At 44.8% G+C, this 27951-nt stretch overlaps 1 protein-coding gene across 1 annotated transcript in view; it reads left to right on the forward strand.

The window, feature by feature from the left end:
• The window catches only part of WDR62 (WD repeat domain 62), a gene marked incomplete at its 5' end in the record, with an annotated part of 926258 nt that overhangs the window by 409604 nt on the left and 488703 nt on the right, over positions 1–27951 (forward strand). The window contains one exon of the mRNA XM_069207611.1: positions 6875–7126. Within this exon, the coding sequence (XP_069063712.1) occupies positions 6875–7126 (252 nt within the window). The remainder of the gene's footprint in view (positions 1–6874; positions 7127–27951) is intronic.

The raw sequence follows: 27951 nt of genomic DNA on the forward strand, positions 1-27951 counted from the left end.
GCCAAACCTGCAATGTTCCAGGACATCAGTTCAGGCGTACATTTGCCTGGGTTGCTTGCCGGGGTTGGACAACCTGTGTCTCTCAAGGCCAAGTCATTGCTGCAAATATCTGATGGTAATACCCTGTCTTCCCCCTTATAGTAAGTGAACTTAGGGTAGGTCGCCATATGTTCCATTGATTCAGTAACCAGTCATACAGAGTCGGGGGTCAGACGGTGGTTGGTGACTGCCGTAGGTAAGGCACTTCCACGAGAACTAATTGGACCGTCAGAGCCCACATCTTGTCTAGAGTTAAGTGGATCCAGTGTAAGTCTTATCCTCCCCTTGGTTATCACACTATTCGAACAGGTACGGGAGTCAAGTCACCAGCGCCTTGTCTCCAAAGTGAATAGTGATTATATCTGAATTAGTTCCCGGCAGACCCAGTCCTTTCAGGGTAGAGGACATAATTGCCATGAAGGCCATTCATGCCAGCAGTAACAATTTCCTTCCAACTCCTTCTCCTCTGCTGCAGCAGTTACCAAGCTGCTTTAGTTTGCCTTCACAGGCCCTCACCTACCCAGTAGGAGAAGGGATACAAGCATTCCTTTCAAACTAAAGATCCACCATTTCAGACAAATTATTCAAAGGGGCTACACGCTGCCTCTTTTCTTCCCCACCCCATTTTCTTCCCCACATCAGAGTGACTTGTTAAGCATGACTCAGCAATCTCAATACAAGACATCAACCACTTGCTGGCCAAGGGTGCTATTGAGCGGATGCCAGATTCAGAGAGAGGTGAGGGGTGCCATTTGCACTACTTCCGCAGGCCATAAAGTACAGAAGCCTCATGCAGATACAGGACCTCCTCTTATTCAGTGTTTTTTTTCTGTGGAAAGATCAGCTCAAAATGTCACCCTGTGTCTGATTCTTTCTGTTCTGGACTGAGACAACTGGACTAGCAGAATGCACATTTTTATATACTTATTCTGCAGTCCCATAGTTTTATGTGGTTGACAGTGGGATTGGAACACTTCCAATTTGCTATGCTCCTCTTTATCCTTACATAGGCATTTCTAGTGTTCATGAAAGTGATAGGGGCTGCCCATCTTTGCAGGTCGAGATACATGTGTTGCGGGAACTCGGTTTCTGTATGTTGAAGGTGGGTTCACCACAGTAAGTTGAGGGCAACCTCAGGACAAAAGATGAACTCTTTACATCTTTGGAGTTCTCCATCAACAATCCAAAGTCCCACCTGAGCCACATTTTCTTCAGTGGAGCTACCCTGATTACGGTGGTGTTACAAGTCTTTCCATTGCAACAGCAAGTGAAAAACATTCTGTATAGGATCCTGATGTTCCTGGTATCACTTAAGATGGTTCTAAAGCTTCTTGGACTTCTGGCCTCGTGCATACTCATTCCAGACACAAGGTGGCATTTGTGGGCTTTCCAATGCAACCTCAGTTTCTAGTGGACTGAAAATCAGAGTCTCCTCCTAGAGTCCATTCAGACCTCTCATTAGACAGCTTAGGATCTTCAGTGGAGGCTGTCAAGGTCCAATCTGACCCGCTGCTGACCATGCTTCCCACCTCATCACAAACGTCACTCCGTGGCAGATGCATCACTGCTGAATTTGGGAGAGTTCATCTGAGAGAGATGGAGATCAGCAGCCACTGGACTTCTGCAGCGGGCTAGCTCCATGTAAATCTTCTAAAGCTTTGAGCGATCTGGCTGACTCTGCAAGCCTTTCACCCATACATCAAGCACTGGCTGATTCAGGTACTCAGACATGTCTGCCATGACACACTGCAGGGCGCAGTTGGGTCCTGCATCCTGTGCCAGGAGGCTGTACATCTGTGGAAGTGACTAGGCCAGCAGAACCTCTTTCTGGTTACCAACCATCTAGCTGAGTCCTTGAATTCTAAAGAAGATGATCAAATGTTGGCTGGCTGATCACAAAAGATGTCTCATTTCCTATTTGGTGAAGGGCATCTTTGACTGTTATGGTGCGCCCTGGCTGCACCTGTTCATCATCGTCAAGATTGCATAGTGTCAAAAAGTTTGGCTGATTGACTTTCCTCCAGGTCACTCACTAGGAGACACATTCTGTCTGTAATGGAACAGATCTTCCAGGTGAGTGGGAGTATGGTACCAAGAGCTCCTGAGGATTTTCGCTCTAATACAATTACCGTTCAGGAAGACCCCTGTCTCAGAAACTGAGGAAGGCCCTGATCATCCAAAGCCTATACCTGTGTGCATGGATGTTGAGCAGCAGGAGTTAAATACATTCGATTTTCTGGGTGAAATAGTCTGTTGTCCTTGCTTTCCAACACCCTTTGACACAGTCCATCAATACAGGCCCCTGGAAGAATTTGTTGCCTGGTGTGGTAATTATTTTACTGCCCCTCGGCAGGCCACATTTTCAGATGTTGTTTGGCCCAGCACAGCCTTGCAGTGGAACAGCAAAGGGGTACTTGACAGCCTTTTTATGTTTACCTGTTAAAGTCTTTGTATTTAAATGTTTGATTTTACCTGCCTATAGATAAGGCCTAACCCGATAGTAGATGGAACTTGGAATCCCACTCACCCTATCCCTTCCGAACATCCCTACCCCCTTCTCTTCTTCAAAGACAGTATAAGTTTTGTTCCTGACAGAATAAGTTTTGTTCCTGACAGCACGTGCTGAGCATGGAGATTGCATATGGCTCTGGTTTCATATGTATAAGTTTACTATCTTTATTATTTATGCTTGATATTTTGGAATGCTGAGATCTGTATTGTGATGCCTAGTGCCAGTGGCATGATTAAAGTTACTGAGTAAACCTCAGTGTAGTGTGTTTAAAAAAAAAAAAAAAAATCTTCTCTATTTAAAATCATTAATTGTGGTCTGCTTTATCAAAGTTAAGAGATTACCATGAAGTTGTTCATTATGCCACAATGCGACTTAAACTTGTTACTGACAGTTATGTGCATGCCGTTTGAGCTGATGCACACTGCTCGCTGCGAGCTGATGCACACTCTTCAAAGTGATGCTTGATGTTCAAAACTGTTATTTTTTTTAATTACCATTACCTCCGATTGATCTGCAGATGAATGTGCAACCCCCTACACTGCCGTCTTTCTCTGAAAATTGGTGCTGAGTACTCAGGTGGTCTTCTTACCTTAAGTGCTGATACCTTGTCATTTTGGAAAATCTAGCTTTCTAACAATTAAACATTTTTTTTTGCTCTGTCTTGACCTTCAAAAGAGGATGAGACCTTAAAAGGGCTCTGAGCTTCTACACTTGACTGCTCAAAAGACCATTGTGTGGATGATCAGCTCTTAGTGGGATTCTCTGGAGTGAAGAAGGGAAAGACGGTGCAAAAGAGGAGTCTGTGAAGGTGGTTAATCCTCTACATTAAAATGTGTTATGTGCTGGTCAGAAAGCAACCTAATGAAGGTCTGTGGGTTCATTCCATCAGGGCCAAGGCCTCCACTATGGAGTTGGTGAGGAGGGTGCCGATCCTAGACCTTTGCAAAGTGTGACGCTAGACTTCTTTAAACATGTTCACGGAAAACTGCCTTGACAGATCTGACAAGAAGGCCACTTTGCCTGCTCAGTCCAGCAAGATGTTCTCATCTCACCGACACTCTCCACTTTATGGGAGGAACTGTTGTTTTGTATCTATTCTAAAGGTGATAACTCTGGTTAGAAGTAACCCCCAGAGGAACAGGTTACATTCAGTAACACTGTTTCTGGTGGATACTCTCGCTAACCACAGATTCCTCACTGCCCTTAGTCCTCCATATACTGTTGAGTGGACTCTTAATAATATAAAACCCCAAGTTAGATTTTTGAAATTTGTCATCTTTAATTTATTTGAAGTATTCCACGTCTGAGAGTGTTAAGGAGAAAAGATTAAGAAACTGATGAGGGGTGTGTGTGCTTATATGCGCCTCAGCTCCATCACTTCCAGGGTAGTACCGAGTAATATTTCCTATAATTGTAGTTCTTCATGTGCAGCAAGAGACTGTATGCATGCACACGTCTCTAATCCATATGCACAACTAAATTACAGTTTATGCACCTGTTCCAGCAGCCAATCTCTTTCAAGCTAGGCTTGCAGTGGGGTTGGGACCAAGAGCAGTATCCCTCAACCACTTTCTCTTCCTTTGCAAAATGGTTTTAAAATGCTCTTTTTTAGATATCTTTTAGACAAATAGCTTGAAACATAAGAGCAACAGCCTAAATGGCTTTTTAAAATTATTTTTTTATTCTCACACATTTCTGAACTTCCCACCTCACAAATGCATTTAGGGCCTTATCATGAGTGGCCTAGTAAGTTTTCCAGATTTTCCTCACACACTGGAATTAACGATACTGGGGGAATCTTTCCAGGAGTGGTGAATATCTGGGCTATCACAGTTTATACCCTGAGGGGTCACCCAGAAGTCAAGGATAACTGATGGAGATCTGTAATTCCATGTCTGATTACACCAGTAAGTTGTCATTTTTACTCATACTTTCCTATAAAGATTTTGTCTGTTTCCAACAGCTGAAATATCTGTATAGGAGAAAACAGATCTTAGGCTTTCTTAATTCTAATGGGTCTTGAAACTGATGTTACTGTCCCCATCAGAATGAACAATTTCCTAGCAGTCGTAACAGAAAGTTTCATATTTATTACAGACATGGTGGTGAGGATTATGCTCTACTTTCTCCACTTTTAGTCTTGGGCAGCAATATTGACACATTAATACACTCTTTCTCATGAACGATTGGGAAAGCAAAACACAGAAAACCATTTCAAATCCAGAACCGTCCATCTCTTATAGTCCATTATTAACCTTTGTGTACCCTTTTTTCGTGCGTCAGTAGCTGATTTGTGCCAGTATCTCGTTCAGTCTTGCCTGTGTCATTCCCTTCAAGAAAAAAAAGGAGTTGCATCTTCTGTGCAATTAAAAGTAATATACACATCTGAATCACATCATTTAACAACTGTAGAGATAGTCATAAGGGCTAGTTTGTTTTATGAAGAAGAACATTGAATTACTCACCCATACAATATCTTCATCGATCTGAGAACCATTAACTTAGGTCACTGGGTGAGAAATTGATTCCTGATCACTTTCCATTGAAATAGCTAGGGCATTTTTCATTCTGTGTCAGGACTGGAGATGCTGATTTTGCTGTTCAATGGTTACTGGCCACCTAATAAGCCACATCTGAGACTGGTTAAAATTAGGATTGTTTAAAGAGGAGTCCGATTGGCAGTCAACTGTTATGATATCTTACAACCTCACACCCAAGGCTAAAGTTTTAGATGCCATGGCCCTTCTCACAGAATGTGCACTGAAAACCATTGTGTCAGTACTAGCTTCTTGCATAACCCACCTAGCAAATGTGGTAGAACTGACTTCCCTGTGTGGTTTGTGAGCATAGTATGTGTATGGGAGGTTAAATAATGGCCACAGTTTCTTAACCAGTCTAGTGATTTGCTACATTTTAGTGAGCCTCTCTCAAGCTGCTATCTTATACAAAGAAACACTTCATGCAGAGCCCTTGTTGACTTTGCCAGTATTTGTCTTTCTCTAGCTTGTGATTTGTAGGTCTTGCCTACTGAAAGTTTTAGGTGTCTGTTGGTGAATACTTTTTAAGGACAATACCAATACTTACAGTGGACTTGTGGTCAACCCTTTGCCTACAATTGGGTGAAGTTCTGGTCAGTTTCATTTGCTTCTTATTTGATGTATTTTCATCCTTGTCTTATTGTTGTCCCTCCCCTGAAGCACAGCTTCTTTACCATTTTTTTCACTGGTTCACTTGCATCCTTTCACTGCTCAAATTCTGGAAGGTACATTTTTCCTTTTCTTTAAGCACTCCACGGGAGAACACGTGTTTTCTTGCTCTCTCACATGTGTGCTGCTTTGTCCCCCTAAGCATTTGCCTTCCTGGGTCCCCGTCCCATCCCTGAACCTCCTTTTTAGGTCCTCTGTCATTTCCCTTTGCCCACACCACCCCTGCATTGAATATCCGTTACACATGCCCCTACTTAGTTGCACAGAACTATTTTTGAAAAAAATGATTAAAACATTTTTTGGGGGCATGACATTTGTGGCCTAATTGCTCAGTTTACCAAGAAAGTGCCTGTGCAAGTAATATATATTTTTTAATTTGCCGCTGCAAGTGTTGTCCATCATTTTGAAACAGTAATTTAAAAAAGTAATAAAATGGAACCTATATCACTGGGTATATTCTTGCCTGGACATTCTTGTGCTACTTCCCCTTTCACATCCTCACCCACCTGCTCTCGGTATTGCTTCTCCCTCACTCATTAGTTTCTTCCCCTACCCCTCTTAGCTTTCTTCTGATTCTTTATATTTGTTTTGAAATTTTGAAATCGCCATCACTTGCCAGCTCCTCTGTTGCTCCCACGCAACCCCCATTACATCCAGTGCTTGGCAGTGGTGACTTGCTAACTTACACCTACCGCTCACCTCCTCCTAAAAAAAGATATTTTCTTTTTGGAGGGTCAAGCGGCTGATTTTTGCTTCTGAGTTGCTCCTTTCACTTGATGCCCCTTTTTTAATTTATCCCTCCAAAATGGTGCCCACCATCTTAAAATGGTCAATGTAAAAAAAAGTTTATATAGCTGCAGCATGATGTGTATGTACATGTGTTGTTGTACTGTGGCAGTGTTTTTTTTTTAATTTTGTTTTTGCTGATGTTCTGCATTGGCAAACATTCATTTATTTTCCTTTTGCTGATGCAGAACAGCAACGCCAACATGTAGGGTAACACCACTGAAAAGTGAGAAGTTGTCTTTGCCACCACTTATGTTGTTAGTTTGCATTTTTCAAACTATTGCCTAAAGAGGTGATTTCCTCTGACACTAAATGTTTTGTCCTCACCTAGGGGAGAGAAAGCAACAATACGTTCTTTGATCTGCCACTTGTGTCAAGAAAGAAGTACATGCCCTGTGGAAGATGGGCAGAGCGAGCCAACAGAGACCTCATTAAAAGCATTTTGGACTCAAAAGAGGACAATTATTGCTTGACTCCAACCATCACCAAGGCATCTGTGTTTAATGAAAATGAGGATGACCTCTTGGAGGAAGAGCGATCATTTGAGAAAATGCAACCTGAGAATCTGGAGCATCAGTTGAAGGTTAGACTTTGTTGTAATTTAAATTTGATTCATTTACTCATTTCCAAGCTAAGTTGATCTTTGCAGATCAATGCAAATCATATGAAAGTGAATAGCACCACTTCACAGCAAAATTAGAAGTTCAGCAGGCACTAGATCTTAAATTACGGGGAAGTCGGGAAGGTGCTTGAGTCTAGGTCTGTCTTTTCAACAGCACTGGAATGATCATGGTTAAACTCAATAGGCATGCTCCTCTTCATGGCTAAAACACGTGAGGCTGAGGAAGTAGTCCCATGGCCAGGCCAGAGCTGGACGAAGGTAGTTTCAGTAGTGGCCATTGGCAGTGTTCAGATCCCCTCTTGTGGCACAGCAGCTGTACACTTTCTCCTGCTCCAACTGTGGCAGACCTCCTGTTATGTCCAAATGGCTGCAACACCAGATGGCAGTGATCAAGCAGGATTTCTTGAATTTCAATCTCTTGGTGAAAACATTAAACAGAATACCCCGCTAGTCATCTGGACCTTTGATGGTCGACGTGAAGTGTAATAAAGGAACTAACATTAAAAATAAATTGCGAGTAAAGTGAAACCAATATGACTCAACAAGAAAAGCAGATAGGAGATTGTCCATACCTTTAAGTTGTTAACAAATTTTGTTCCGGTTATATATCAAAACAGTCAGAAAAATTGATAGAAAAATATGGTAATAACATAAATATTTAAATGTTCATGCAATCTAAATGTATATGTAATCATAAAGAATATGCAAAACAGAATAAAATAGAGCAAGCGAAAGAAATGTAACCCAAGAAAATTACATCAAGGAGCTTCCCTATTCTAAATAAAGTATCTAAAAGAGTAAGCGGCAATTCTATGAGGAAGGTGCCATCATCAGATGAACAAACTTAAGGTTCAATGGAAAGAGTATGTCTAAGTATTCAAGAATGAAGCTTAACCCTCTGTGCAAGGGAACACATCAGAGTTGAGGAGAGGTCCTCTCTCGGCAAAAGTCAGGCTAGGATCTGGTCTGCCATTTTGAAAAACAGAAAACATGAAATAGATTTCCAGAAGGCCTCTACTTATCTTCCACTGAACAAACCAATCAAATGCCGTGTTCTCTAGGAACAGGGTTAGACTCCCTAGTTTCCCATCTTCCATCAAGGAAGCACTTATCTGACAACCCTGGATGTAACATCAGTCCGGTCCGCCTGGCACACAATGGTGTCACCCACCATCTCAGTCTCCTTAGCCGAGGCCAAAAGTTAATTAAAAGGTCAGTTGTCCACCAGTCTAATACAGTGAACAATTAACCTATTCTAAGCAGAATATAGATAAGACACCTGTAAAGAAAGGAAAAAAAAAACAAGACACTTATAAAATATAACGTGCAACTAAGGCCAACATTAGATTTAAACAGGTTCTAAATTAATACAGTTATCATAAGTGATAATGTCCATTGCTATTTTAAAGAAAGCATACATTCCTTTCTTAGTGATTACATTCATTATGAATATCTAAATATACAATTAAACGCTTGTTGAGTATATATGTTGCATTTGAAACAGTTGGCCACTAAATTATGCTGCTCCATCAGTGAACAGGCATAAAGGGATTAATCGAAGTGATCAGGGTCCTTTGTGTTGAGGTTGGCCAGCAGCAGTCATTCAGTGTTGTCCTCGCTTGTGGCTTAGTGGAATCTTATTAACATTACAAACTACAAGCAACATTCACCATTTACAGATTTAAATAATTCTGTGGCAGTGAATATTTTTCAAACAATAATAATCCATTGTGTTTGGTCATATTGTATTGTGGCAAATGGGTGTTAATTCCACCTCTGTGGAAAGTGAAATCATTACAGACCAATAAGATACTCTTAACTCATAGTGTGTGAGAAGAATCTTGTTTTTTGTAACTTACTGTCTGTCTCAAAGCTCTACACTGAGGTACCCATTTATTCCGTACCATAAAGTCGACTTTATACTGACTGTTTAATCCTTGCAGCACAATGATGGGTAGACTTCGGAGGAGTTCCTGCAGGTGATGATTCATGCATGATGTCCCACCCTATTATTTACTAATATCCGAGAGGATCCCATGATTGAGAACGATGCAGATTACTTTTTCTCCACCATGGGTATTCTCTGTGAACTCATAAACATACTATCCTCATCCCTGTAAAATAGGATCATAGACGTAGGGGGCTTAACAGGTGATTTTTTTAAAGTGATGTTCAAAAACTCCTTCATAGACTCTGGTGTCTCTGGTGGGACAGTTGCAGCTTCTGAAATCCTTAAGGGGTGGAGATAGCTTTTACTCTTTACAACTTATGCACAGAGCGCTACTGTTATCGGATCAAAATAACATACATTTGAAAAGCGTGTTTTCCTTTTCCCCTAAATGCAAGAAGGTACTGTTAATGAATACTAAGAAAATGTGCATGATGGAAAACTAGGGTTATATAAGTAAGGCTCTTTTTCTGTTGTAAGGAGGGCACTACATTAACACCTTCATGGAATATCTGAAAGCCTGCTAAGTATTTGAGGAGGAGCGGAGTTATGCTTTTTAAATGCTGTTTAGGTACTTTTTAGCAAGATTCATGTATGTTTTCACTTGCTCATCATTCTCCACGAAAGTGAGATTTACAGCTAGTTAAATCATTACAGTCTGTAGCCCTGTGGTTCATTAGGATCAAAATTGCCTTGATGGTTTCACAGATAGCATAAAGCCACCACACCCAGCACGATTTTAGATTGCTTTATAGTTTACTAATCACAGAAGACCCGTGGAGACTGAGGGCCTTGACGGTGTGTTATAAGTTCCATAGCATGTAATGGAACTCGTAATACGGCGGGTGGGATATCCGTCACATTTGGGACTGAGTAATCCCATCAGCCAAAGTCATAATCGGGCCCTGAATCATTTACCACCAGAATCTGTGGATCATATGTTAGACATGTCAAGATTTTTACAACCATCTTAACTATGCAATATTAAGACCCCTGTAGCTGTGAAACAGATTTGGAATGTATTTTTTTTTTTTTTTTAATATATTGTGTGAAGGTGATATCATCAAGGTTTGCTTTGATAGATCAGCGCCAAAAGTGTTGACGGCCAATGATGCCAATATCAGGTAATAAGAATTGTTATGCTTCTTGCTAGATGGAAATTTATTGATGATCAACAAGATTTCATTGGTTTACAAGATCTGTGATTGGCAGAGCATATTCAGCAAACAAGGATGTGGTTCTGCAAGTATTGCTTGTTTCAGTTACATGAAGGCCTCTGGCAATGCCTGCAACTATTTGAATCCGAAGGCCTTGAAGATTACGGAAAATAAAATTTGGAGGTAAAACGCCCATCTCTTTTCTTCAGGAGCAGATTGAACAAAAGGTTGTAGAGTCCGAGGCAAAGTAAAAGTATATTTTTGTTTATGCCTCATGTTCTCATGGACCACAGACCTTCACCGAACAGGCTAATTTAATAACATGGTCAGTGCATCATTCAACATATTAATTATGACTGCTTCTCCAGCTTCAGAATGGTAGGAAAATGTTATTGCATTTTAGAGACTTTTTCACGTTTGGAAATTGTCATAAAATTAAATTGAGCTACGGGTGTGTAACGAAGTTAAAAATGTGTTTTTAAATGTTATTTAAAGACTAGTAAAAAAAAAAACAAGTTTATAAACATTACTGAAATGCTGTGAAGTATCTAAATATTGCATTATTTTGCAAGAAGCTACATTTTCACGAAACAAAAATGGACTAAAAAACTCTTATGACCAAACCCAATTGAATATCTGGCTCCACTTGTTGTCTTTGTGTCTCTAGTTCTATGAGTTGGCCGAGCTCTGTTGGTGGGAATCAGCTGATTCTGTGTCATAATATTGTAAGAAAAAACATAATTACAATCTTAAATTTGTTTAAATCATTTTATATTTGTTTAAATCACTTTTTTCCACTGTCCATTTCACAAAATGCAGTCATCCATGCCACCACAGTGGAATTTTCAGATTTTCTTGTACTAAGACAATAAATGAATGCCGGAAATAGGGCAGCCAGTTGAAAGGTACAACTTTAGAAATTCCAGGACTAAGAGAGCCAGCTTATATTGCAGCATCACTTATTCCCCTGACCACTTAACTTCTGCCAGATGCCCGCAATGCTTTGTTCTACAGTTTTGAAAAATGGAAGAACTGAGCTTGTTATATAAAGTATTTGCTCTCTCTCTCTCCCAGCACCCCATAACGCCAATATCCTCCAGCATCTGAAGAATCAAAGCTTCTGGGTGCATATTCTATCCCCACCAAGGGAGAGTTGCTCCTCAGGTCTTTGAGATCCCTTCCTTCAAAGAGGACAAGTGTCAGAAACTTCCTTTGACTGTCAGCTGCCTAATGAGAACAACAGATATGACATTTTTGTCCTTTTTAAGAAGATGTTATCAGTGTGAGTAGGTCTTATGGGCTATCCCAAGTCTCAGTAGGTGGGAGTTTATACAAAGGAGAAATGGAGCGAAATCCAGAGTTTGGTTTTTGCCACCAGGAATGTTCTGTTCCTCTTTCTCACTATGCCTATGATAGGTTACCCTATTTCTGCACGTGCAGGGAGATGTCCCAGATGAACTTTGTGTCTTAACATCAAACCAATATTGGAGCTACAGCCTAATAAACATTTTTCTCTGCCTTGCAGCTGACTCTTTTCCTTATGGACAACTATTTAGAGGTCCTGAAGGAAGTTGATAAGTAGTTGAGGGCAGTGAACAGTCCAGCTGCAATATACTGCAGCAGCTGTAGGTGGATAGACATCTTATCACAGGGCACATAGATGCTACTATAAATTGTAACCCTGCTCTAGCCAGTTTTGCAGTCGTCTCCCCTTATTTTTGAACAAATCGTTTGTCTTGATCACACTCGCAGGAACATGGTACAAACCTTCATACACGCCTCTCAGTGACCACCTCCTGCCAAACATAAAGATAGCCCACCTAGACAAGACTGGTAAAACTGGTGGTGAGGTAGTTAGTATTTGTAAAGGATCAGTATCTTTCACACTTAGAACTCAGCCAAGAACTTCCAATTGCTTACAATTGCCAGTGGTAACACCACACCCACAAAAATATAAAATAACTAGGATTCCTTAACCTCTTAAATAAAAACACCGTCTCTAGAAGAATTTATAGAGCACATGGCTACTCCTAAAACTGTATGCACATATGTCTTAAAGATTTAAACCTCTATTGGAAAATAGTGACAGTTTTACTCTAAACAACTTCAAGTGAACATATCTTACACCAAAGGTGGTCCTCTCGACTTGGTGACTTCCAAACCTGGTTACATCTGTATGCTTAAATCAATTTTGTCGACTGCTCAGATCACATTTCCATCTTATTCCACATTCTTGACTTATCTCGGCCGAGCTATAAATGAAAAGTTACTAACAGTCAAAGATGTAGAGTGGATTGATTTGAACCAGTGGGCCCAATTCATAGGTAAACCAAAGGGTGTAAATTTTTGCTTAAGTAACTTTATGACTATACCTATGTTAAATCTCTGCCTAGGGGGGGCGTGGTGTGGCCACGATCAACGATGGCTGCGTAGGTGCCGAGCTCTGCTATGCGGTGGGCCGCGGACCGAGGACGGCAGCACCGGGGGCGCACAGAAAGCCCCCCCCCCGCCCATCACTTCACCAGGCGCTGTGGACCGGCACCGAATGGAGGACCTGGGAAAGGACGGGAGACGCGCCCCCTTCCGCGAGTGCCCTCGGGGCGTAATCGACAACACTGAGGCCCGCGGCGAGACCTGAAGCTGCAGCCTCGCGTGACAGAGAGCCCAACCCGGGTGGCGCGCCTCCCTGTGCTGAGGCCACCGGAGACAGTGGTTCCCCTGGAGCCCCCGCTCACTCATCCTCATTGCCCTCCCCTTCCTCCCCTCGCTCGGAGGCTTGGGGAGTGTCAGTGAGGGTCGGGCGGCCCGCGGGGGGTGGCAGGAGAGCCGGGGGCCCCTCCCCCACCTGACTAAAGGATCAAGATCCTCTGAGCCTTCCCCCTGGGAACCAAGTGTGGGCTGCTGCCTCCAGCTGGACGGGGGCATTGCTGGAGTCCACACTGGCCCCAACCTGCCACCACACATCGGTCTCTGCTGTGAAGAATCCAATTGCGGGCTGGGGCATCGGGGAGGCCCCACCCAGGAGGCACACCTCACTTTCACATTGCCAACGGACGGACACCGGGGACAACGGGGTTGGAGAGTCGCTTTGCTTACTTTCAGTTCCCCCCTATCCCCCAACCCAGTCGGACAATGGTGAGTTCATGCCCTGGAGGGTGTGACAGAGAAATCTAGACGGCCTAAGTAGACCCTCACCCTCCCAACCAACTTGCAGCAGAGACCGATGGAAATACCCCCCCTCCACCCCCCCCCCCCCACCACCACCACCACCACCTCCCCCTCTTTTCTTTCCTGTTGGGGATCCTAGGCACGCTTCGATCTCTAGGTGGGGGAGGATTGTCGCTGATGTCCACGATGGGCCCTTCTCGCGCCCCCATGTCAATAGTCAATAGCCAACTGTGCTGTCCACCTTCTTCCCCTGGAGGATCGGAAGATTGCCTGAGGCAACATCTGCAACTGGACCCCCACGCTGCCCGGGAGACTGGAGGCCCGTTTCTCGAGACCCTGTTGTGCGTCAGCAAAATACGCACCCGAAGCTGGCGACTACCTGTCTCCCCTTCCACCTGCCCCCTCTGTTCTTTTTTACATTCTTCGCCCCTGCAGAGCCAAAGGTAGATACCTCTTGAATCCCTACCTGCACGGGGGAATGCGCAATGCCCAGGGGCAAGACGGCAGGCAAAACACCGGGTAAGCCAGCCCGCCAACTAAATTTCTCTGAAGCCCTGCGCCAACAAAAAGTCCCCCTGCGGAGGTCCCCCTACCTTCCCCCCGTAACAGCCTGGCAGATGACATACAAGGTGCGTCAATGGACCGAATACTGCAGGAGATATCGGTGGTGAGTCGTGAACTGGAGGGCATGGTGGCACTGATTTGCGGAGACAAGATATATGCGCCTGGACATAGCAGGCTTCCAGTCGCAAATCTCAGGGCAACAGTGGAAATACAGGTAGCCTCCTGGACCGACAGAGATCAAGAACTCCTACACCTTCGTAGTAAACTGATCGACTTGCAAGACAGGAGCCGCAGGAACAACGTCCGCCTCCTAGGGTTTCCGGAAGGCATTGAGGGCACAGACCTGTTCTCCTACCTGCGGGAAACATTACCCAAACTAATGGAGATAACGTTCGATCCCCCTCTGGAATTTCAAAGGGCACACAGACTGGGCCCCAAAAGACAAAATGGAAACGGCCGCCCCCGCCCCATCATAGTCTGCTTGCTGCGACACATGCAGGCTCGCCAACTGCTACAGGCAGACAGAATGCAAGGCCCATTCAGATCGGGCGCCCTGGAAATCAGACTCTCAGCTAATTTCTCCAAAGAGACTGGCGAACAAAGGAAAGCCTTCCTATCCCTTCGTAGTCGCCTCCGTGAATTAGACATGAAATTCGGCCTGTTCGAACCAGCCAGAATGTGGATCACCAAGAAAGGGGAATCAATTAACTTTTACGACCTGGAGGATTTGAAAGCGTTTTTAGATGGGCTACATGACCAGTCCCAAACAATGGAAATGACACTCCAGACCCCCTGGACAAACGGGGCCTACCTGCAGGAGCCGGCCATCCGGAACCAGCACCCGAAGCGGAAGGAAGATTCATCACTGATCCCCAAACCAGGGGAAGAGACCTAGACAGACTCACAAAAACCTATGACGACAGGGGCCAAGTGCTCCAGGCGTTGGCAATGTATACACAGACATCGGACAGAGACAAATCCCGCTCCCCTTTGAAGCCCATGGCGGCCCCCACCTGAGTAAAAGACAGCATTGGACTCTGGGGGGCGCTCGCTGCTGCTGCCCGCGGACTGCCCCAGGTACGCCAAAGGGACCCGGTGGCGGAGAGGACGAACCAGAGTGATGAGTATCTGATTTTGTGAACTAACAGATATACTGTTACGAGGGGCTTTCACTCCTGACTGCCCTTGTTTATTTTTTGCTTGCCCCTGCCTGTTATAATCCGGTTTTAATCCTGTTGTAATCCTGCTATAATCCCCTATAATCATGTATGTCCGTACATCTCTCGTACTTCTAATTTCTCTTTCTAGACGCCGAGAAATCGGGTTGCCTCCAGCAACGCAGTCCCCGCTCAATCTATTTGTTTACCTGTCTAAAAGCAAACATTAGGCACTTCCTCAAAACTGTTGCACCGTTCCCACTTGTTAATAATCTGTCCTATTTTGGATCGCTTTTCATGATTGTTGCTGATTGCCCTCTATCGGCGGTATCGTATAATTGCAGCAGGCTAACACATGGCAGCGGCGCAACACCTCCCTCTCCCCGCTGCGCTCCATCCACCCACCCCATCCCTCCCGCGCCTCCCCCTCAAAAAATCAAAAACAGAAACTCCACTACACACAGGAACTTTTGCTATATTTTCTTAGACGCGACCCAGACGCTGATCTAATTTTGCAAAGTCCTTGCAGGTCCACCCAACACCTTACCTATGTCCTTTGCTCTTCTCCTCCCCCTTCCCTTTCCACCCTCCCCCCATCTCTTTTCCTCACGGTACTGCGCCACCTGACTCCGGATCCTTGGACTTTATGACATGGGTCGCCCCAAGAGCCACATATAATATGCATACAGTCCTCTCCTCACACTCTCCTGCCTACCCCTTAAGTCACATAGACCTGCATGCAACGGGGAGAACCAGACCAGGGGGTTACTGGGGTGCCGTGTGGCGTCGCCGCCCTTGGCCTGGGGTCCGCTGGTCGGGCACCGGAGCTCAATAAGCCTGGGTTCTAGACCCGTAGGTTACAGTTCGTGAACGCCGGGACCTTTGTCCCGATTTTCTCTTCTTTTCTTATTTCTTTTTCTTACTTATTATCTCTCTTTCTCTTAGTCTTGCTCATTTGTTTCTCGCCCACACACTTACCCCTCTTCCCTCCCTCTCCATCTCTTCCACTTATCTACGCCTACGTTCCCCGTTACCTACCCTCCCTTCTCGTCTTTAGAGTTGCGTCAAGCCCCTACTTCCCCCCCTGTCTCCCTCACCCCTTACACCCCCACCTAGGTAGGTGTCCATAAGGCGCAGGGATGCCTAACCCGAACCCAGCACCAACAGTGTCTTTATGGATTATATCATGGAACATAAATGGCCTTACCCACTTCATAAAGCAGAATAAAATCCTATCCTATCAACTCTAAACATGCTGATATTGACCTATTGCAAAAGACGCACTTAGATAAACCAGAATCTGACAAATTGCATCGAGACTGGGTGGGCACAATCCTGTCCAGCTGTAACCCAACATCACCCAATATGGGAAACACCCCAAGGAAATGTGGGGTAGTGCTGCTTCGAAAAACCCTGCCCCACACAGTTATTAAATCATGGACGGACCCTGAGGGTCGTTACGTATTTGCTAAATTAAAGATAGGCGGTGCCTCACTATGTGTGGGCTCCGTTTATGCACCAACTGGCCCAAAACGCCTCTTTTTCCTACAACTCAACCGACTCCTGACTGAGATAGGAGCATCTCGCTATGGAATAGGGGGTGACTGGAACCTAGTCAGAGATGCAGTGCTGGACAGAACGGGACCCCTAGACGTAAGCAATAATGCAGACAGAGCCCTACAAACCGATATACTATTGGACAACGGCCTAGTGGACCACTGGAGGCTCACACACCCGGCAGACAGGGAATTTACATTTCTTTTACCAGCACATGGTCCCCAATCCCGCCTTGACTATTTTCTCCTATCCCATAACCTAGTGGCTCACACTCAAGACGATTGTATACTAGAAGGTGGCCTCTCAGACCACTCCCCAATCAGCGTAGACATCCGATTGGGTCTCGTATCCACGGGCCGTAAACCCTGGAGACTTGCAGTCCATCGCTATCGTTCTCCCCAGGGAAAGTTACAGTTACAGGACCACGCAGCCACTTACGCCCAAGACAACCTAGGCTCCGTTGAATCATGTGTGCCGCAGCCAAGGCAGCGATACGGGGACAGTTAATGAAAGACGCAGCGCTGGCAAACAAGGACAGAAAGGAACAACAAGCGACACTAGAACTGGACATTCGTCGACTTACTAGACAGTACACTGAGCAACCCTCTTTTTCAGGACGCCGCAACCTAGAGCGTGCCCAAATGGCCCTCAATGAGCTATACACTTCCCAGGCCGAGTATGCCCTTCAGAGGCTACAAGGTAGACACTACGAACAGGGCGAGAAGGCAGGGCGCCTGTTGGCAGCCCAGCTTCGCTAGAGGACAGCCGCTCTCACTATCCCGGCCATCCCCGCCTCCTCTGGAGAAATACCAACGCACCCGCAAGCAATTGCAAATGAATTCGCAACCTTCTATAGACACCTCTATACTTTAGAGACAGCGTCCAGTCCCGCCCAGATCACAGCCTTCTTGGATGGCCTTGACCTACCCTCCTTGTCAGAAGAGGGACGCAGCCTTTTAGAAGGGGAAATAAGCAGTCAGGAAATAGAAAGGGTTATCTCAGACCTTCCCTACCATAAATCACCTGGGGAGGACGGATTTCCGGCGGAATTTTATAAATGGGTAGGGAAAGAGGCGACCGACATTCTACTTGCGTCCTTGAATGAAGCCTGTTCGGTGCAGGCCCTGGGGGCTATCTCCAACAATGCCACAATAGCTATTATACCTAAACCCGGGCGTGACCCCCTGCTGTGTGGCAGTTACTGACCTATATCTCTCTTAAACAGTGACATCAAAATACTAGCAAGCATCCTAGCAAATAGACAACGCAAAGTTATACCGTCCCTGATCCATCACACGCAAGTAGGGTTTGTACCGGGCCGCACCTCTAAGAACCACTTGCGCACCCTATGCCATACCCTATGGACATCGAGGGACCTACCGGAGGCGGCGCTAGCTATGTCCTTGGATGCCGAAAAGGCATTTGATCGCATAGAGTGGCCTTATTTGTTTGCGGCATTGGAGAGATTCGGTCTGGGAAACGGATTCATCTCATTGGTGCAGCTATTGTATGATCAATCTGCAGCGAGAGTTAATTGTGGAGGCTTCCTCTCAGACCCTTTTCCTATCTGTGGAGGCATGCGACAGGGTTGCCCCCTTCCGCCCCTATTGTTCCTGCTAGCAATGGAGCTCCTTGCTGGAGCCATCCGATCTTCCCCTTCCATAATAGGCCTCCCACTGCCAGAAGGCATTTCTAAAATCTATTTATATGCCGATGACGTCCTATTAACTCTCACGGATCTAGAACGATCCATCCCAGCGTTGCTGGAAGTCATAGATGGGTTCTCAACCCTCTCCGTCTATCGCATCAACTGGGACTTGAGTGAAGTGTTCCCCCTCTCGCGGACGACTACGAGAGCGGCCCTCCTAGGCTTCCTATGCCGCTGGACACCGAAACGCCTCAAATATTTGGGGGTGCTAGTCAATCCGGGACTGGTGCACAGGGTGGCGGACAACATTGAGCCTCTCATCGCACAAACGAAACTTGACTTCGCAAAATGGAACCAACTAGGCCTCTCGATGTGGGGCTGAGTACAGGCGGTCAGGATGGTTGCGATTCCCCGCTTCACTTACATTCTGGGACTTCTCCCCCTGCAGGCGCCCCTTCACACGCTACGAAATATAGATACTCATCAGAGCATTTGTATGGGGCTCCATGCGGCCACGCTTATTGCCTGCCAAACTCATAGCCCGTCGATCCCACGGGGGTATGGGGCTCCCGTCGTGGAGCATTGTTCACTAGCACTGCACCTGTCCCAGTTGTCCCACGTCCTGACCAAAGAGCCGGACCCGCCCCAATGGGTTGCTGTGGAAAGGTTGTTGCTAACCTCAACTGAGGGACTCAGAGGGCCCTACTGTGACGACCTACCATCCGCCAACCCAGTGAATCCTATTTTGAAGGAATCCCGGGCAGCCTGGCGAAGGGCCCATCGCCTGCTTTGGGGTCCATCCTCTCCTCCACGCTCAAGCACCCCTGTAGCGCCACAGTGGACTTTGGATAGGCGGTAAAGTGCTCAATTGGCCACATTGGAAGAGGGCTGGCATTCACACCCTCTCCTAGATCCTGGAAAATGATACACTCAAATCTTTTCTTAGACTACAGGAAGAATTCGATCTCCAGCCGAGCCAAGAGTGGAGATACTTGCAACTCAAACACTGCATTAGTCAGGGGACCGATGTTGCCCGACGGGGGTCTCAGTCTTCGCCTGTGGTGGCCTACCTTCAACAATGGGGACAACATAGGGGAGTCATGGCGGGTCTTTACGACCTACTCACCCGAAAACTCTACTCCCAGCCTCTCCTAGACAGGCAACGTTTACAGTGGCAAACCCGACTACAACAGACATTTGACGCAGATGACTGGGAGGACATTTTAGAGGCCTTGGGCAGAGGTACCCGGGAGGCGACTTTAAAGTTTTGCCTCTTCAAAATCCTGCACAATTGGTATTGGTCCCCAGCGAAACTGCATAGAACAGGACTGCTCCCACATGGGAAATGCCGGCGATGCCCAGAGATATGCTGTGACCTGAAACATATCTTAATTGACTGCCCAACGATCTGACGCGATGGGCTCCACTCTAGCCGACTCCATGCTTCTTCCGTCACCACTCCCTCCCTCTCATTTCATTGGTTTTGTGTGTGTAAAATGTGAACCTAATAGAACGCCCCTGTATGCTTTGTTTTTTCTGTGAACTTCTAAGGTTTCAAAAAAAAAAAATCCTAACTGCAACATCTCTGTAACCTCTGTTTTTTTAACTGGATTTCTGTTTTTTTTTTTAATGCTATTTACTAACTATAGCATCCCTGAATCCTGGGTTTGTGAGTCGGTGTGCGAGTGTCTGTATGGGCCTGTGAGTTGGTGTGTGAGTGCGGTTGTGGGTCTGTGAATGGCTGTATGGGGCTGTAAGTGGGTGTGTAAGAGGTTGTGTGGGTATGTGAGTGATGTGTGGGTATGTGAGTGATTTTGTGACAATGCAAGTACATTTGTGAGTGGTTGTGTAAGTGGCTCTGTGAGTAGGTGTGTGGGTCTGTGAATGAGTGTGTGAGTGCTGTGTGGGTCTCTGGGTGTATGTGAGTGATTTTGTGACAATGCAAGTAGATGTGTGAGTGTGTGGGTGTGTGAGTTTTTATTTAATTTGGGGTCTGGATCCGGGGATTCACCAGAATCTAGGAGTATCCAGGTGGATCTGTGCATCCTTATGTGCTAAAATGTTTTGGGGGACAATTCCTTGCCCATGAGGGGTCCCTCACAAACCCCTCTATCAGTCCCATGGGGTCATGGTAACTCTTATGAGACCCCTGCTATCACATTTAAATGTTAGTTTCCCTGCTGGGAACTGAGTCCCAATGAACAAAATGATGGCCACAATCTTCCTTTCAAGTTTTGGCCAGCAAATCACAGCATTGCTGTTGCTGCTTGGATCCGCGAATCCACCCAATCTGCATCTCTGAATATATATAAATCGTTTTACTTTAATAATTTAAAATCCCTATTGGAAATTGCATGAGGAAAACCTGTTTGTGGGCCCTGCTTCACTCCTCACCCTGAAACTTTATAGACTTCAGCGGAAGTGACAGGCACATTAGTTCTGAAGATTTTGTGAAAATTCCAGAAATAGCACCAAAGTTATTAGCAAAAAAAAATATTTTCCTAAAGAAACTAGGTCCTAACTATGTCAGTAGGATGGATATATATATATATATATATATATAATGTGCAAAATAAGTTCCACCATATAGTATGCCAAGATTATTATTTTTATTTTTTTATCACCTGGTTTTGGACTATTACTGTGGGTGTGTCTCACTCATGGTAATCACTTGGTAAATGGATGCATGTTTACCACCAGTGTCCACCTTTTAAGAGAAGGCTGCCTGCAACGCAGCTAGGGTCAGGGGCACTGGGTTTGTGCTGGGGAGACTGGGGAGACTACTGTTGTCCGCAGCCTGGTAACTATGCAGAGGTAGTCTGGTGCAGGGGGAATTATGTAAGAGTAGATGTTGACCTGGGGTTAGGGCTTATATTAGTGGGCACTCATAGGTAAAGCCAGGATGGTTTACTGTGTTAATCATATAGAGAGAAATCTGCCTTAGAGTGCACTTTTGCTACCCTTATATCTTCAGATGCCCATGAGGTATGAAACTGGGGTGAAACACGTGTACCCAGTGTCATTACGCAGGTCCCAAGACTATACATGGGCACCTTATGGGTCGTCCAGAATTTTCTTATTTCTCTGGCTCAGTTCAGGATCAAAGTCCAGACCTTTTATCATCCTGTTTGATGAAGTTAATTACTTCCCAGAGGGAACAAAGATCTCCCCACGTAAAAAGAGTAATTAACAGTGCCCCTCTCAGCTCCTGAGGAGGAAGGGGTAGGGAGAAAAATCTGCATCTGTTAATTAAATGTCATACTCTATCAGAGCTGGGACAGCCCAGGCCCACTGAACAAAGGAGGGAGCCCAGACAACTGAAGCAAATGCAGGAGATGTCTCCTTTTTGAAGGTTTGGGGGTGGAAAAACCCTGATAGTGATGTCAGCTAGGGTTAGAGCTGATGATCCCTGTGGACATGTGACCAGTCACTTTTTGAACTGTCCCAGCATGCTCTGTAGGAGGTTTGAGACTTGTATAGAGTTTGTGGCATCCTACATTGGCCAGGGATGTCTTTCTTCTAGACCCATCCTCCTCCATTTAAAAACTTTCACAAGAAAGAGAGAGTGCTTTCTGCTTTTGGACACTGGACACTGGGACTGCAACTGTGGCGGCAGCCATGAACAACTCGAAGGACAAGCCCCCTGATGCCCTAAAGGACTAAACTCTACCCTCAGTTGACCCCAGGGCAAGTAGATCTCTCTAAGGGCCAGTGAGGCTGCCCTGCTTACATACTCTTAGAATCAGATAGGGGAAAATCTGGACTTCTGCATCGGAGCAAGAGGAGCGAGCATAACAGACCAGGAGGAAAGCTGGCGCATGGAGCTAGTGAATCCATTTCCATTCAAAGTACTCCGTTTTTGAGGTGAGGCTTCCTGTTGGTGCTTCTCCTGGTGGTTAGAGCTCACCACCAAGGATAAAATGAGCCCAGGATCTTCCAATGTGGCCCAACCAGACCTAGTAGTGAGAACTAACCATTATGTTACTGAGATCACCAAATTTATGAGCCCCCGCCTCCCCCAATGACTTTAATCATTATTTTAAGCTCTCCAAACACTGGAGCGTTTTCGTTTTCAGGAGGCTGATTTCCATGGCTGCATTTTATGTGGCTTGAAAGTGTATAAAAAAGACAGGCACAGATTGTTAATGTCAAATGCTTTATTGATAGTATAATACTGACAGTGATTCCTGAATAATGTGGAATGCTTTTTTTGTCAATAATTGCAATTGTAGATGTGTATTGATTATAGTGAAATGAAGATTATTTTCAACATGTGGTTATTACTTTATTTTAATGTGGTGAACCTCTGACAAAGCCAATAGGCTTATATTTTGATGTGGTGCCCCTTTGATAAAACCAATAGGGTTGCCTTATATATTGATGTGTTGAGCCCATGACAAAGCCAATAGCCTGTTTTATTTAAAGTGATACTCCCAATATTTTGATACCATATCTTTGTGTGTGTGTGCGCAGATGGAGTGGGATTAGGTGTGGTGATGGTATTGTGATTTTGAGGACCATGACTCATTAGGGGTTCAATGTGATTTTCAGAGTGTCATCAAGGTATTTCTAGCTGCTTTATGTATACATTTGTAATTTAATCCGTAGTTTTTAGTAGTTTGTGTAATAATATATTTTTCCTTTTCTAAAGAAAAAGAGCAGACTGGACAAACGTTTTGTGTTATTGTTGCGTGCTAGCCTACACCACTGCCCTGTGTAAGCCTTGAAATGCTCTACTTTGCTACTCTAATAGTTAAGCGCTACAATGGGGTGCTTGGTTCCCAGAAAGTGGAAATTGTGAACTATTTGCTCAGGAATCTCATCCTGCACAACTAATGAAAAAAATCTTGTGTGTGTGTATATGTGTGTGTATATATATATATATATTTATATATGTATATAAATATATATACTCACTGAACAAAGAAAGATTAAATTGTTATAATTAAGTACGGTAATACGTTAATTCACATTTAAAAAAAAAAAAAAAAAAGTTCAAATTCAGTGGAAAAAAAACCCAAATGTTAAAGGGACATTATAATTAGGTTATGATGTCAGTTGAGACTTATCGTTTTAAACTAACAAAACCAGTTAAAGATCTCTCAAGTAAAAAGCTCCCTCAGCCAAAAAGACAGCTTTATTTTTTGATTCACGTGACCACAGGACTCTTGCGAGCCCCTTGAAACTTAACCATTCAGACAAACCGAGATTTTGAACTTTAATTTCTCAAACACTACTGAACGGGTTTATGTCAAAACTCAAAAAGCATAAGTCCTCTGCATGATAAAATATGTGTACCTCTGCACTGAGCTCCCAACTGTACTGTTGTCTGGATCCCTGAAGCAGATTTTTGTTCTCATAGACAAACACAGCTCATGTGTGTGCGCCATGTAATAGGCCTGTCTCATGGCTTTCAGCCTTGTTGGACTGTGGGGCCCCAAAATCGCTTCCCTCATAGTGTTGGAAAGCTACCACCTTGAACAAGAGCTAAGCAGTACAAGCACAGTAGGGGCAGCCTACCATATAGTGATCATTAGGAGTGAACAGGCCCTTTTTACCTTGTGTCACTGGAGGAAGGTCTACAGGCTATCTCACCTTTTTAAAGTTACGCTGCTATGTTCTTAACTCACTCTTGACCAACATCGGGTAGTTGTTGAGTATTGCGCAGCTCAGGTGTAGTGGCTTTGCGATGGATGTACGTGTGTCTGGGAAGGGTAAAGTACAGGGATAGAACAGTACTGTGCAGTACATGTATGGTTAATGCATGTACTGAATGAGTGTATGCCTGTGTGGAGTATATTACATGAGAGATGTAGTGCTATGCGTGCACTAAGATAAGCATGAGCTGGGTGTAGGTATGCTTGTGTGAAGCATAATACATAAATAGTCAAGTGTTGTGCAGTGGGCCCTTGGTGAGTGCGGGTGTGTTGGCGGTGTGTGTGTTTGCAAAAACACACCCTTGCACAATACAGAAAGGCAACCGTACTAAATAGTGTACGCAGATTGAATGAGTGTGCTGAATGTATGTCTTTGATGGCACAATACATGGAGGTACCAATGCTAGACAAGGTGCGTGCTGTGTATGCATAGTGAATGCTAGTGTGCCGTTAATGGTTCATTACATGGTGGATCATGGGTTCCATTTTGGGAATCCCAGGCCAGCCTGATGAAGACAGGGGGAGTAGAGGAATCTCCCCAACACGGATTTGTATATTGCTGCATTCCTGTGAACTGGGTCGGACACACTGTTGTTACGGGGGAAAGACTCTTCCATTTCAAAAGGGTGCTCTTCAGTTCAGTGATAGATCACAAGGAAGGGGCCTGGACACATCTCAGGAAGGACATGGGGCTTATAACAGAGTCATAAAGAATGAGCTGGGAGCCCAGGCTTAACCTTTTGATGCACATATCATTGGGGCAGCCATCAAGGCATGAACTCTAGTCACTTCCATGGCCTCTATTTTGGGGCTGTGAATGTAGGAGTTTCTCCTGCTGTGACAGACATCCTTTCAAAAGGAAAAAAGTGAAAGATGAGTGTACACTTCAAAAGAAGCAGAGCCATAACATAAAACTTCAAAGACTCAGACCCTAAATCACATTTGGTGTCTGGAAATGGACTATAAAAAGGGGAGATTGAGACCCTCAAAACTGGTCTTATGCCAGGCAGCCAGACGGGCTGTGTGAAAAGTGAAAGCTCTGCAAGACTTTTGCCCTGTCACCAGGCTTGGGGACCAAGGCCTGCTAGACTCCCTGCTGCGTGAGGGGGCTTCACCCAGGGAAACCTACATCTCCTGCTCTGGAGCCCCAGCCTGCTTTTGAAGCCCAGTGTCCCCTGTAAGGACACGGAGAGCGTTGTAGGGACCAAGATCTAGTGGCGAGCTTCACCGAGAGGACTCCCTGTGCGAGGTGTGGTGATATTGCTTTGCACTGATTGTGTCATTGTGCAGTGTGCAGTGTTGTTTTGGTGAACCCGATTTGCCAGGAGAAGGCTGCTGTGGACTGAGTCATGCATCAAGCGATGTGCCGGTAATTCCAAGCCCATACTGAATGATTGAGGTGACCCTGTATGCCAGAGGAGGGCACCGCTGAAGTGATTTGTGGCAAGCATGCTAAAGACTTGTGTACCTCTTCACAGCAACCCTGTATCCTGCAATGGGCCATTGTGGTGTGGGTAGTTGCAACAGAGGAGTCTGTGCTTTGCCCTTCGATGGTGTGGCAACCCCATATGTGAGGAGGGATTGTCAGTAGTAACTGTCAACAGTTCAGGCCGTTGCCTGGAAAAATGTAGAGGCTATGACCAGCGGGATCTGCCCCTGACTGACCCCCAAAGACTGTGGAGGACGCCGAGGAAGACGTCACACCATCTCTTAGCTCCGGTCTAGAGCTGGAAGATCAAATTTCCCTCATTTGTGGAAGGCTGACTCCTGCAACGACGTTACAAGGAAGAGTGGGAAAGGCAATTGCAGGATAAACACTAGTGCCCCAACCTCAAGAGGATTGTGTTATTGCTTAGGAATGTCGTTATTTTTTTTGAATGTTCAGAGTTAGAAATAAAATACTTCCATTTCATTCAAAGACAAGTATTTGACTGGACTTTGATTTATGGACATTGCTGAGCGCACTTTGATGTATGAGCTGTGTTCACTGATCTGTATTTACACTTTCCCCCTCCGAGGGAGCTTTTGACGCTCTTTCATAGCTACCACTGAGAGTCAAGTGCAGAAGGTATACTTGGCCCAGTTGCTCCCAAGCACAGTCCCAAAATGGATACAAACATTTCCTTGCCGAAATGTTGGCAGCCAATCGGATAGCAGCACGGGGACATTTGGATCCATGGAGGATCCGGGTCCCTAGATATCTATATTTTTTTAACCTTTAATATATCTGAAACTATTTAACACATTACATCAAATCACAAAAGGCACCAGGAGCTTTCTGCCAAATTTGGTGTAATTCCGTTCACGGGTTTGGGCTGTTGACGGGTCTAAAGACCCTATGAGAAAATGCTTGGGGAAAATGCATTTTGGACACCCCCTTTTTCTCGGCTCCTGCTTGATGGATCACCCCGAAACTTTCAAGTCAGCATCTGAACCGACTGTCATATAAGTTTTGAAAATTTTAGGAAGATTTATCAAGCGGCACCAAAATTATTGCCAAAACAAAAGCTTTTTTTGTTTTGCTAATAATTTCAAAATTAGTGCGACAGTCACTTGCGCAGCTGTCTTGAAAGTTTTGGGGTGATCCATCAAGTAGGGGCCGAAGACAAGGGTGGTTTCAAAGCAGTTTTTCCCCATGCAGTTTCCCATAGGGATTTTGAATACAACTAGCCCAAACCACTGAAAGGAATTACACCACATTTGGATAGAAGGTAGCTCTTGGCCCAGAAAGCAACCTTTATGTTATTCAGTGTAAGTCGTTCAGTAGTGTTTGAGTCCCAAAAAAACTAATTGTATGTCTAGAGGCTCAAACGCTTAACAAGCCCTCCCAATGTCATGCAGAGATCTGATTGGCTGCCCACACTTCAACCCTGAAGTGTTGGCAGCTATTTTGGGACTCTGACTCAGCTGAGTCCCAAACAAAAAGATAAAGGAACAAGGTAGGAATACCCTGTCCCTCTAGCCATGGTGCTGGGGTCCTCCGCCACGGTAAAAAAGCATTTTTTTTAAAAAGCAGCGAAATCGTGGCGGATTCACTAATCTGCTGCAAAAAATAAAATAAAAAAGAAGCCAACCCCACTTGCATGCATGTTTTCGTTTGCTCTGTCTTCTTGTTTGCTAAAATATTCTCCTATTAGACATATGTATGTTAAACTGCTTTACATTTCAGGGACATTTCCAGGTAATGGTCACCAACAAGAGATCACCAAAGACGAGAGAATAAATCACAGCAAGCGCTAGAAACCAGGAGGCTGTCAGATGACTTGTTCCATTAGGTAGCACTGAGGCCGATCTTGGAAAAGCTCCCACCCGAGACCCCCAGACAACATTTCCAGTCCAACATCTGTCTCTGGGCCGGCAGCATGTGCTGTGCGCCTTCCTGGTTTCTTTGGCAGGTGTCAGCACTTGGAGTGCTTTATAGTACTTCATAACGTTCTTTCAGCAATTCACAAAGATTAAAAAAGGAATTGCACATGTTCCTGTTTACACCAGTCTCTTCGTGGGAGAGTATATGTCCAACATTTATTTGATCACCCTTCTCGTCCCCAGTCAGAAAACCAGACACGTGGTTTATGGAGGGTTGAGATGAATCTACCCCATCGTTACCACTCATTGAGTGGCACCAGCTATCTGTGCACTCTCACCTCCTATTAATTCGAATTTCGTAACTTACCATGCACTGCTAATTACCCCAGATATTACATGTCTGATGACATTTTCTATGACATCACTGCTAATATCACTGTAACATAAGAGTAAAATTATTGAGCGTGGAGAGGGCGCAAGTTATAGTTACCTTAGGGCAAGAGTTACAGTTAATTTAGATAACTATAACGATGAATTTCGGTGGTTTTGTGCGAGTAAAATGTGAACCTAACTATAGCGTCCCTGTAACCTTTGGTTTTTAAATGAATTTCTATGATTTAAAAA

This window comes from Pleurodeles waltl, chromosome 9 (genome assembly GCF_031143425.1).
Source record: "Pleurodeles waltl isolate 20211129_DDA chromosome 9, aPleWal1.hap1.20221129, whole genome shotgun sequence".
Lineage (NCBI taxonomy): Eukaryota > Metazoa > Chordata > Amphibia > Caudata > Salamandridae > Pleurodeles > Pleurodeles waltl.